General features: G+C 48.3%; 1 protein-coding gene across 1 annotated transcript in view; it reads right to left on the bottom strand.

The window, feature by feature from the left end:
- Window positions 1-12,694, bottom strand: part of Myo10 (myosin X) — a 193,209-nt gene that overhangs the window by 135,863 nt on the left and 44,652 nt on the right. Inside the window, exon 2 of the mRNA XM_021208651.2 lies at window positions 11,759-11,857. Within this exon, the coding sequence (XP_021064310.1) occupies window positions 11,759-11,857 (99 nt within the window). The remainder of the gene's footprint in view (window positions 1-11,758; window positions 11,858-12,694) is intronic.

Raw genomic sequence — 12,694 nt, 5'->3', positions numbered from 1 at the left:
AGAGAGAGAGAGAGAGAGAGAGAGAGAGAGAGAGAGAGAGAGAAAGAGAAAGAGAAAGAGAAAGAGAAAGAGAAAGAGAGAAAGAGAAAGAGAAAGAAAAAGAAGGCAGTCTCATAATGACTGGATGTACTAGCATCCTATTAGAATTCCCAGATCCACTCAGGCTGGTTGGCAATCCTGGACTCAAGACATACTCCTGGCTTCCCAAGCAGGGAGGCAGCACCATTGGGAATAGCTCTATGGCCCAGAATCTTATTTAGATCACTCTGAGTGATTCAGGCTGGGAACCTCTGCAAGCCCCTGCAGCCTAAATATTGTACCAGAAGCGACTGCAAACCATGATCATCTATGGTCATCCAGATGAGGCTGGCAAAGGTTTCCTGTGATGGGCCAGGAGACAATGCTTCGGGTTTTTTAGCTGTGCCCCGGCCCCGCTGCAGTGTGAACGCCCCTGCAGACCGCAAGCCGAGGAGTGGCCAGCATCTTGTTCCAATAGAGCAGTATTAGGCCTCAATTCCACATAATTGCATGACATTAACTAGTCTTCTTTTGACTTCTTCCAAACATTTAACAGCCTGAAAGACACTCTCAGCTTCTAGGCTGTTCGAGATGGGGCTATGGATGAGGGCCGAGCTCGCTGCCCCTGTTCAGCCAAATGTGGGAGTGATTATGCATTAAGTTCAGTAATGCTGTCTTCTTGGCATATGTCCCTTCAACACAAACAGCTGCATTCAAAAAAGCTACATGCCACATCTTTAGAAGCTCAAGACTTAATTCATGTGCAATAACATATACAGCCTCGATGGCCACAGAAACAGACTAAGCTTGCAGGGACCTTAGGAAGGTGAGTCCCTCAGAAGCAGCCACCGGTTTCATTTCTTGGATGCCCATTAGGCTGACAGCAGCAAGACAATTGGAGAGTAGAAAACGGGCCCCAGTTCTCAAAGCTGCAGGGCACGCATCTGAGAGGCATGGGCTTCCCGCTCACTCCGCCTTGGCAGCTGGCCCTCTCCCTGTACTCCTAGCCAGCCTGCACCGACGAGGGAAAGAAACAAGCCAGGCCCCGTCTGCTCAAGACGCTACAACAAACTACCATCGGCAACAGAAATGCATTTCTCACCATGCTAGAAGCTGAAATATGAACATGAAGTTAGTGGCAGCCCCCACATCTGGTGAGGGTTGCTTCTGTCTTTTAGATGGTGCTGTCTTCTTGTGTCCCCCCTCCCCCAACCCGTGATGGGAGAGGCAAGGAAGCTCACATGCACCTCATACCTTGGGACACTAACTCCTATTTAGGACTCCTAAAGGCCTCGTCTCCAGGATTCATCACATTGGGGGGTGGGGGGATAGAATCTCAACACAAGAACTACAGGAGCATGCCCTCTTAAAAGACACTGCAGCCACCTACCAGCCCCCAGAGCTCTCCTCTGTTGGGTAGCTCCAAGGCCTTTCCCATCCATCTAGCCCCAAACACTCCCCCTCTCTCTCCTTGAGGCAAACGGAGGGAAAACTGCTCTCAGAAACATCAGTACAACTCAATGACTACCACCGCGGCCAGGTAAGCACAATTTAGCTGAGTGTCACAGGACACGGGAGATGTCAGGAAATGGGAACTGTTACACCAATTATACAGCATAAGCTCCTGCCAATGAGCTCATGGGTACAGGTAAGAAAGACAAGAGATGGGCATGGAGAAACAGTTCACAGGTCAGGAGCATTTGCTGCTCTCGCACAGGGCCTGGGTTCCATTCCCAGGACTCACTTGGCTGCTTACAACCATGTATAATGCGAGTTCCAGGGATATGATGCCCTCTTCTGGCCTCTGCGGGCACATACATACACACATATGCACATACAGGCATGCTACACATATGTACACTTATACACGTGCTTCAGCGAGGGAGCAAATGAGAAGGAGGGGAAGATAGCAAGAGAAGCATAGGCCTCATCAGGATTGGCACTGCGTGTACATGACGGCTGTCCCGCCATCGCTGGCAGGCCTGCTCTCCTAGCCCCAGAAAGGCCAACTTCCTCACCACTAACACATGTTGGGTGGGATGTTCAGCGTTAGCAGTCAGATAACAGAATCTAGAACCACTTGGAGATTGTGGGCGTGGCTAGAAATGCTTGTTCTGACAGCATGACCTGAGGAGGGAGGTAGACTTACCCGCTGTGGGGGATGCCATTTCCTGGCTGGGATCCTGGACTGAGGAGAGAGAGGGAATGGAGAGGCCACATGCCTCCGACCTTCTGCTTCTTCTCTCACTGTGGGTGCAATGGAACCACTCACTTCAGGTTTTGACGTCCCTGCGCTGGCAGCCTGCCCCTTGAACTGTGAGAGGAAACCCTTTCTCCCTTAAGTTGCTTTTGTGTCAGAGTGGTTTATTTTATTTTATTTTATTTCCCACAGCAACAGGAAAAGAAATAAAGACAGCTGGTCCAAGCCTTCCCTGTGCGGTGGTCTGGGCAGTGAGACACCATGAACAGATTGGCATGCACCACTGTGGTCCTGGCAAGACGACACCGAGAGGCAGTGTCACTGAATTCCTCTCACCCACTCGCAGTGCCAATCCCGATGGGGCCTTGTCCTTACAGACCATGGGAAGTGCACAGCTTAGTGTAGCACAGATGGCTCCTTTTCTCCCTCCCTGCCTCTTCTTCCCAAGGTGGAGGGAAGACAATCAGGAAGAACAGGATTCTTTCCAGTCACCGCTGAAGCACCCTGGGATGGAATTCTGAGGACGGCTAGAGTCAGAAGCAGGCAACGGAAGACTTCAGCACCATCCTGCCTTCTAGTGCATTATAGATTCCAGAGCAGGTCTTTGTGGATAGACTAGATAATCAATTAGCCATGGATACCACGAGTCCTTGGAAAATCTTGTTCCAAATAACAGGCTTATAAATTAATTTCTGGACTGGAATGCAATTCATTCGCAAACAGAAAGGCTCCTGAATTTAACAAAGTTCTTCTGCTTATCCATCCTACTGAATCCCACACAGCACTAAACAATGCTGTGTCTAATTCCCATAGATAATTTCTGAGTTGATTATGATCCAAATAAGGTCTCTGAGTACACTTCTCACAAGCTGAGATGCATAACAAAGATATATTGCTTATTTAAATATTCATATAAAAAGAAAGTTTGATTTGGTTGGTTTTCTGTTGCATTTCTATCGGTTGTAAATTACAGCCTACTCTAAGCTTAGCATCTATCATTACTTGGCTGATTGGTTCAACATTCGTGTATACCAAGAATACAAGAGAACAGCCCAATTACTTTAGAATATATGAGCAATTTAATTTGCTGATTTAACCCCTAAACTGAATGCAGTGACCAACAGACTTATGTGGGAACAAAGAGAAAGCTGCTGAGAGCCGAGGCTGCATCCTGTAAGTCAGCAAAGATGAGGGGGAGGGCACAGGTGAGAGGAATGCCTACTGCAGATAAAAAAGACCCCATCCGTAGGACTGGGGCAAAGGGATGTGGCCCTGGATCCATAAAGGAAAGGAAATGCAGGTTCTGGATTCAGCGTCCCACCCCCACCCCCAAAGCCTGACCCCAGGTAGAGGCTATCTGCCTCCTCTTTAATAGTGTGTGTTCAATCCAGTCTTCACTCAGGCCAGGAAACACTGCTACCACTCCGGGAGAGGCTGAGGGCAAAACCTTGTTCTGGAAGACAAGGACCAGAATAAAGAGGATGCCAAAACCACTCAAGCAAAATTCAGTTAAGTGGACGGGGAAAGCGATCCCAGATGTCAGGGAGGCTCATCTCATAGAAACAGACAAGGGGGCCGGAAGGGAGCCTGGCAGGCGAGGGGCTACAACACGGGGCACGGCCCATATGCCTTGGCACCATAACGTGGCTGAAAATGTCACTAGAAATAGCTTCCTGCTTCAATGTGGCTGCTGAAGTTTACAGATCAGCAATGTCTGTGGTCTATTATTACAAACTTAAAAAAAAAAAAAGGATTTGAATAAAACTCAATTACCTACTCACTACCCCCCACCCATATAAAAATTATATGAAAAAGTATAATTTATATGTTTCTGGAGTCTGTCAGATGAAACGATTCCCTCAGAAGACTCCCTGCCATCCGGTCGCCTCGTTCTGACCCTCTGAATATATGTGAGCGATTACACACTTCCTGGGTAGAACTTAGGTGGCGACCTCCTCAGTCTATGATTGTTGCACATACTGCTCTTGTGTCTGCTGCTTTCGCGTGATGGCTCACAATCATCTGTAGTGGGATCTGACGCTCTCTTCTGGTGTGTCTCAGGACAGCTACAGTGTACTCATACACATAAAATAAGTAAATCTTAAAAAAAAAAAAAAAAAAAAGACTGAGAACGTTGGGCTTGGGAGATGACTCAGCCAGTAAAGACTACCTGAATTTGATCCCCAAGACTCACTGACTCTTACAAGATGTCTTCTGACTCACACCACACACACACACACACACACACACACACACACACACATGCACCCCCCCACATACATACACATATGCATGCACATACTCGCACGCACACACACACAAACACACACACGCACCCCCACACACACATACATACACATATGCATGCACATATGCAAGCACACACGCACATACTCGCATGCACACACACACACACACACACACACACACACACTCGCACGCACGCTTTGAAAGTATAGAAGATTTAGAATTGTTTGGCCACAGTTCCATTGCTTGGAAGACTAAGGCAAGAGGACCACTTGATTTGAGCGTTCTGGAGCTGGTGACCTGACTCAGGGGTTAAGGTGTTCACACTGGGGTCAGATTCTCAGCACACAGGTAAAGAGCCTGGTGCAAAGACACGCACATGGCTGGTTCTGTGAGGAGGCAGAGATGGGCAGAACCTGGGCACTTACAGTCAGCCTGGCCAAAACAGTGAGCTCTCGACTCACTCCAGATTCTCCAAGTCCACTCATGGGCCAGGCTGCCAGCCCAGGGTCCAGGAGTCCTAACAACTGCGAGCATCCATCCTTACGGACTTGACAGAGGAGCGTGAGAGGCACAGGGGAGTTGCTGCCAAGGCAGAATGGATTCAGATAGAAACTAAGAGGCTCACATCAGCGCTCACATCCTTGAATGTGGGCAGACAGTCATCTGCTGCAGGAACCAGGCTCCCAGGAGGAGGATAAGGCATAGTACAGGCTTAGCCGGTGTGAGGGAGTCTACTCTGAGGTGTAATGAAGAAGCTTCTAGAAGAAGCTAGGCATCTTTGTCAACACACACGTGTTTTTTTCTGGCAAGGAGTGTACCAATAGGCAAGCAAAGACATTTTTCCCCTGTAATCCCGGAGTTAAAAACTAATGGAGACATTTGAGCCACGGGATGTCACACTAACTTCCTGGACATCTAGAGAGTCTCAATCACGTGGGACTCGGGGCAAAAACTTAAAAACAGAGTCAAAGCTCATGACCAAGTCAGTTGGATGAATTGGACTGAGTACCACACGCTGGGTCTCCAGAGAACAGAGCTCTGGCTCTATGGAATTCCAGGGCTGAGGTCTCACGTCCATCTCAAGGACGGCATTTCCAGGATACAACAGCAAAAGTCGGGGAAAGCACAGAGAAGTCGGGAGCTCCCGAGCCAGGGTTCCCCTGAATGGAACTGAACTGCCTGTGTGGAGGGAGAGTCCAAGGACAACACAAACCTGCTGCCGAGGTGTCAGCAGAGAAGACGGTGCACGCACGATTTTGAACAACTGTCACTTGTCACTAGGAGGCTCTTCCTTTCTTCTTACCTGTAGGATGGCTCTGCAGCCCACCCACCACAACAGGCACACCACGCAGCCCGAGCTGGTCGGTGTGCCAAGCAGACCTACTTGAGACCATCAAAGTCCCCATACTATATAATCCAGAGTCAGGTCCCAAGCCATCTTTCTTTTGCCTTTTGAACAAGAATATTTTGAAATTAAGAATTTCATACACGCATTTGTGTGTCTGATCAAACTCACTCCAGCCATCCCATCTCCTCCATACACACCTTTCCCTCCCCACTTAATGTGCTCTCTCTTTTTCTTTTTTTAGAGTTGCCATGTCCACACAGTGCAGCTTGCATGTGCGTGTATGGGAGACCATCTAGTGGGGCACAGGTAGTCCCTGAGGGACCATATCACTGAAGAGAACCGCCCCTCCCCCCCACCATCATTCAGTTGCCTGTAGCTTCTCAGATGGGAGTGGGGTTCATGGGCCCCTCTCATCTGTCCATGCTGGGATCTGGGCTATAAAACTATGTCTCCCAGAATCACTACAAAAATAAAATAATAAGGCTATATATATATATGTATGTATGTGTGTGTGTGTGTGTGTGTGTGTCTATGTGTCATTGGATATCAAACCCATAGCCCTCAACGTGCTAATAAGCAAGCACTCCCCCACCCCCACTAACTATTCTATATCACTAGCGTCACTATTATTTTTTATGTTCCTAACAAAAGGCAGACAAGAACAATGTAGCTTTAAAATGCACAGCACAAGGGACTGTGGCTTACTACCAGGCTCAAAGTTTTGCTTCAGATGTTAAACATTTTAGATGGAGGTAGTGCTGAGGGCTGTACCACGCCATGTGTGAGACCGCCACTAATCACAGTTAGAATGGCATGTTTCACGTAGCACGTATAAACACATACTACAAGAAACACGCCACAGACACAGAACAGAAGACAGGTCACGCTCCAGTCCGAAAAGAAAAGAAAAACACAACATGCAGCCATTCATTTTCCTCCCAGCTTACACTTGGACACTGCAATCATGGCACAGCCTTTAGCCAGCCACCCATTAGAAAAGGTGCAAGGCAGGTTTGTAGCTGCTAGCAACAATGAAACGCAAGCAGGCTGAGCTGCAGACCCTGCTGTACAGGGTCAGGGTCAGGGCTTGGCTCTGCCTCCCAGCTGGAATGCAAAACAAACAAACGAACAGAAAGAAAGAAAAAGAAAAAAAAAAAAAAAAGCCCTTTTATTTTTGTGAATGCCACTGTAAGCTAGCAAAAAAAAAAAAAAAATCTTATCTTTAAACTATACATACATACATCAATAATCTAAAAGAACAAGGAAAACGAGGAGCCATTTGGTAGTATTAGGCTGAACCACAAAACCTGGTATTCACGTCCTTTCGACCCCTAGACTGAGCAACTGCATTGCACGTGGTGTAACCGAATCCACGGGGTGCTTCCATTGGAAGCCACAGCTTCAGACCAAGCACCTCTAAGACATGAAGCACTGCACAGAGCCACATGCAATTGACACTCTATGGATGAGGAAAGGACCGGAAATACGTATGCAGGAAAACAAACTAACTCTTGAGGAGACAGATCAGGGCACAGGATCCTTGCTTTACCATCACCAAGACCTGAGTTCCACCCCCAGAAGCAAGGAAAACCAGACAGATGTGGTGGGGTGTCCTTGTAATCCGGAACTGGAGAGGCAAAACCAGATGGAGCCATGGGGTCATAGCCCTGCCCGCCCAGACTACTTGGCAGTTACTGACCAACAAGTGTTCATGCCTCAAATGAAGTGGATGGCTCCTGACATACAACACTCGAGGCTGTCTTCGGGTCTCCATGTGAAGTGTACAACACACACACACACACACACACACACACACACACACACACACACACACACATTTAAAACCATACATAAGCCAGGGAACTTCTGCTGACCTAGATGAGATCACTAGAACTTTACTGCTCAATCTCAGCATTTGGATTTTCGAGTCACGGCATCCTAATGATACAATTTACAATTTTCCTTTGATAACACAGATGTGGTTCATAAACTCCTTTTCTCCCTGCTTCATAAGTCAGGCTGTTTCCTGGCAAGCCCCCCTCACCCCACAATTCAATTCCTAGCAGTTCCTGTCAGGCTGTCTAGAAGTGGGTAGGGGGTGGGGGTGAGGGTGGGGGTGGGGAGGATGATGACACCAGCTGCCGACCCCCACTTCCCGTCCCAGCAATAAAAGGAGTCGGTCCATGACACCGCATCCTCTCGTGCTGCAGACTCTACCAAGACAGCTGCCTTGCCGGACAGCTGGCCTAGCACGCAGTCTCCTGGCGGTCAACTGCACGGGTGTTGCCGAGCTTGAGAGGTGACAACTCAGCTGAAGTGTCAACGGCCTGCACAGGCCCTTCTGACTTCTGACCACCTAAGATTAAAGCCACTGAGTTCTAGTTGTCCAGTTCCCAGTGACTTGCAGGGCTAGCCTTTGCTATAGGACAGAGTCCGGGCTGCTCCACTGTTCGGGTCCAGCATTCACTGGGCCTGGTGAGATCCCTCCGGGAGACAGGAGTGTGCTCACTTATTTTTGTGGAGCAGCAGGACAAGGTAGCCCAAAGCTACCCATGTTCACAAGATGTACAAAGGACATAAAACATTTGCAAATGAGAGGTCAAGAGAGTGTGTCAGGAGGGGTGGGCAGCAAAGAAGTAGGTAGGGTGGAAGAGAGCAAAATCAAATAAAAAGGAATCAAAACAATCTTAAATGAAAGTCACTACACTAATTAGCTCATTCATATGTTTCGAAGAATTAGGCCCACAGCATTAACTACAACAGGCCAAGCTAGAAGGTCAGACAAAATCAGGTTAGAGCCGGTTCCGTGGGAGGTGGGGTTATTAGTAATTAGTGTGACTGGAAGAAGTCTTTGTCAGGGGTTAGAGACAACTCAAAAGAACCTAATGGCTTTTACTGATGGGTTATTAACATGAGATAGCCTGTTAAAGTCAATCTAATTACACTTGTCAGAAATAGACAGAAGAGATGGAAGAGGGCAGTGGCTTACAGGGTTTCTGCTGAGGATACTCCTAACCAGTAAATATTAGGAGACCCAGAATAAAGAGAACGCAGACAGAAAATCACTGTAATCCTTGCACAGAGCAATTGCTTTGAAGGAGTTTACTGAAGTGAATTAAACAACCTCCCCTTACCATACAATTAGGTAAGCTGATACACTGTAGGCTACTTGAAAGCCATGAAATTAGACATTCTCTAAACAGAGGTGATAAAATAGTTCCATCTCCCCAAGAGAAAATCTAATTTAGAATGTACTTCTCAATTCCCCACTTCCCCAGAGGGTGCCTTGTGACTGTCAGCATGCCTGTGGGGTCTCGAAAAGACAAAGCTCAGTGTCTCTGTCTCTGTCTCTGTCTCTCTCTCTCTCTCTCTCTCACACACACACACACACACACACACACACATGCACGCACACACTCGCACACACACACGCACATACACACTCGCACACAACACACGCGCACACGCACACGGACGGACGGCCTTAGCTATGGCTGCACTCTGAAGAAACGGCAAAGCTTTTTGAAAACCCACAAGACAGTCCAGAGGTTGCTGTCCAAGAAGGAAATTGGGGTGGTTTGAAAAAGAAATGCCCCCCCAAAGGCTCTGGTGTTTTGAAGACTTGTTCCCAGCTGGTTACACAGTTTAGGGGAACCCATGGAACCTTTCGGAGGGCACAGGAGGAGCCATGTCCCTGGGGGCGAACCTTAAGAGTTTATGGCTTCCCCTACGTGTACTTTGCTCTGTCCATTTGGTGCTTGTGGTTTGAGCATCTGGGCAGAGCGCTGCTTCGCCAGCCTCTGCCAGTTCTTGAGCCAAGCCTGAACCCGTTCTTTGAGTGGTCTCCACTTTTCTCATAGCGGGAACCCTGCAATTCCTACCCAAATCGCCAGGCTAATTATATGTGTTATATCCAGAGTGCAGGACTGGATAACATAAATCATACACTCATGACCAAGGGAAGATGTGGAGGTCAGGATTCTGTGTTGCTTTTGGATTTAGGTTCACATTAGTCCACTCCAGCCCTTGCTAAGCCCACATTCTATAAATACTGCCAAGGGTGGCCTGACCACCCGGTTCCACTCTCCACCACTGAGAACCATCTAACCACCAGGGCCAGCAGGGTATTCCCGTGGCACAGACTGTGACCATAATGCACAGCAATGGCTGTCCAGTTGGAAGCTGCTGCCACGCAAGCGAGATGCAACTAGAAACGAAACATCAAGGTCATTGTACGAAGTGCAGCGAGCCAGTCTCAGGGTAGTCACTGTAAGATGCCACACCCATAAAGGATTTGCCAAAATCACTGGCAAAAGTAGTAAAGCTACTTACTGGATATCGGACACGGAGAGGAGGTGTGTGCGTGTGAGTGTGCGTATGTGTGTGTGCATGTGTGTACGTGCGTGTGTGTGCGTGCATGTGTGTGTGTGCGTGTGTGTGCGCGCCTGTGTGTGCGTGTGTGTGTGTGTCCTCTAAAGCGGCAACACTGTGAGACAAAGAAGTTATGAAGATTGGCCTTGGAATTGTGAGTCCACGTAACCACTGAAGTACACAAAGGCCAGTGGATAAGTTGCAAAGGCTAAAACCATCTGCTTTGCTTTGCCTTGTGTGCACACCATGTATGTGGGGTGCTCAAGAGGCCAAAAGAGGTCACTGGATTCCCCGGAGTTGGAGTTACAGGTGGCGGTAAGCCACCTTCCGTGGGTCCAGGCATGCAAATTCTGGTCTTCCTTAGAACATCACATACTCTTAACTACCGAGCCTTCTCTCCAGCAGCCCGTGCTGCCCTTTTTCATCAGGGTCTTCTTTTTTACGTTTAAAAGAATAAATAAATAAATAAAACCAGATTTGGACTCAAAACAAAACTAAAAAGAAAAGAATGCTAATAAAATTTATTTTATAGTGCTTTCTGGAATGTATTTATGCTAATGGTATGCTGTTTAGATACCGTTTTCCCTTTTCATATCCTCTAGAGAAGACCTGACAGGGTCTGAAAGGAACTAAGCACTCCTCTGGGAAAGGTGGGAGGGAAGCTAGACTCTAATGGAGAGACAAAACACTCCAACCCATCCTGTCGTCCTGTCGGGTCAAGTACATTTGCGGAGATATCTGGACCTCCACTCCAGTAGCATAGACGACAGAGCACAGTATACTACCAGAGGCTGATGGGGAAGTGACAGAACTGGGCAGTGGCAACACCCATGCTGCAGACGACCGTGAGGTATGTGGTCTCTCTGTCCGCTCCCCAGATAACCAAATCTACCTGGTAACCAATGACATCCATCTGGGACGCCCAAGTGAGGCAGAAAGAACCTTTTAGCCTCACAAACTGGGGGGGGGGGGAGGAGGGGAATATTGCTGATGTTTTTAAAGGCACCTGTCTGCAGTGCTTGGTCTTATTACCCTGGCCATACAGAAGACTCCACGGAAGTTTCAGGGTTTCAAGAGTAAATGGCATGAAAAGCAATCACTAAGTATTGATCTTCTGTGTTTTTCTCATAGATCCTACCAGGCACACCCCCATCTTTCAACCCGCAACATAACAATGTCGTATGTCGAATTCTCAACCAAGAGCCATGCAACCAAGTTAGGAAAATGTTGGGAAACATTCCCATAACACTATACATTAACATTTCAATGCCATGATGGGCCACATGCCTAGTTCTCCTTGAGGTAGAAAAGGTACCCAGGAAAGAAGGAAATCTGGGTCCTTGTACTCCACACGAGTGGGACATTCGCTGTTCTCCCTCTGCAAGGATGGTGTCGTAACCCCCATACACATTCTGCACGCCACACCTGGTTTAGCTCTGGTTTATCACTTAGAAACATGAACGAGAGGGAGTCGGGTGGTGTGTGCTGGTCTATGTGAATGCCTGCATGGGGGAACCGCAAGTGCCCATGGGTAAAGTCGACTTCAGGAAGCAACAGGGACTTGTTCTTACCTGCCCATAGTCTGTCTGGAAGACCACGACGCCTTCTGCACAGGAATTTACAGTACTCGGGAAATGCTGGCCATTTTCTCTTAGCCAGACCCGTGCTCCCTGGATAGAAAAGAAAATTTAACGATGAGTTCAAACGGTATTCTGTCATAAAACACCGCTCTCAACATCACCATGACTCCTATAGGGCGTTAAAAGGCTGCTGCAGGCCCTGGAGAGAGGGCTTCACAGGGAAGACTGCTCTTCTAGAGGACAGAGGTTCAATTCCCTGCACTCAGCAGGCAGCACACCACCTTTTGTTCCAGGGGGATCTGATGCCCTCTTCTGGCCTCTGTGAGCATCACACACATGGTACACAGACATCCTTCAGGCCAAACACCCACACGGATAAAAATATATAAAGAAACCACATTTTCGGAGTCATCTGTGTGAAGAAGCGAATGTCCTTCTCGAGCAAGCAGAGACGTAACCTTCTGAGAACACTACCCACTGCCTTCTCTAACCCCCCGCACGTGACAAGTCCCCCCAGGCAGACAAGGTAAAGAGGAGGGCACCCCACGTCCCTACTGGACACATGGCCAGACCAGATGATCTCAGCTGGCTCTTGGCACCCAGTAGGCAGGCAGTAGCCACCACCCCTACATCATAGGAGACAGAGGCTGCGGGTGCCTTGTCTCACACATGGAGAGAGCAGGCCTCAGGAGCCACAGCCTTACCCAGGCTGATACGTTGGTGCTATCTGGTGTCCCACCTTCCCAGGTCATGCGCCACCTGTGTCTGCTTAAGGGACTTTACCCACTCCACTGCCACCGTTTGTACTAAAACGCACCAGTCAAGAAAGATCTTCAAAAGAGGGACTAAATTTCCCGACAGATAGGAGAACGTAGTCTGCTGGTGTGACCTCTCCTAGGGACTCTCTAGACAGCTAAGCCGCTGCAG

The sequence above is a fragment of the Mus pahari genome, chromosome 11, assembly GCF_900095145.1.
Source record: "Mus pahari chromosome 11, PAHARI_EIJ_v1.1, whole genome shotgun sequence".
Taxonomy (NCBI): domain Eukaryota; kingdom Metazoa; phylum Chordata; class Mammalia; order Rodentia; family Muridae; genus Mus; species Mus pahari.
This window is presented reverse-complemented; position numbering and strand designations above follow the sequence as displayed.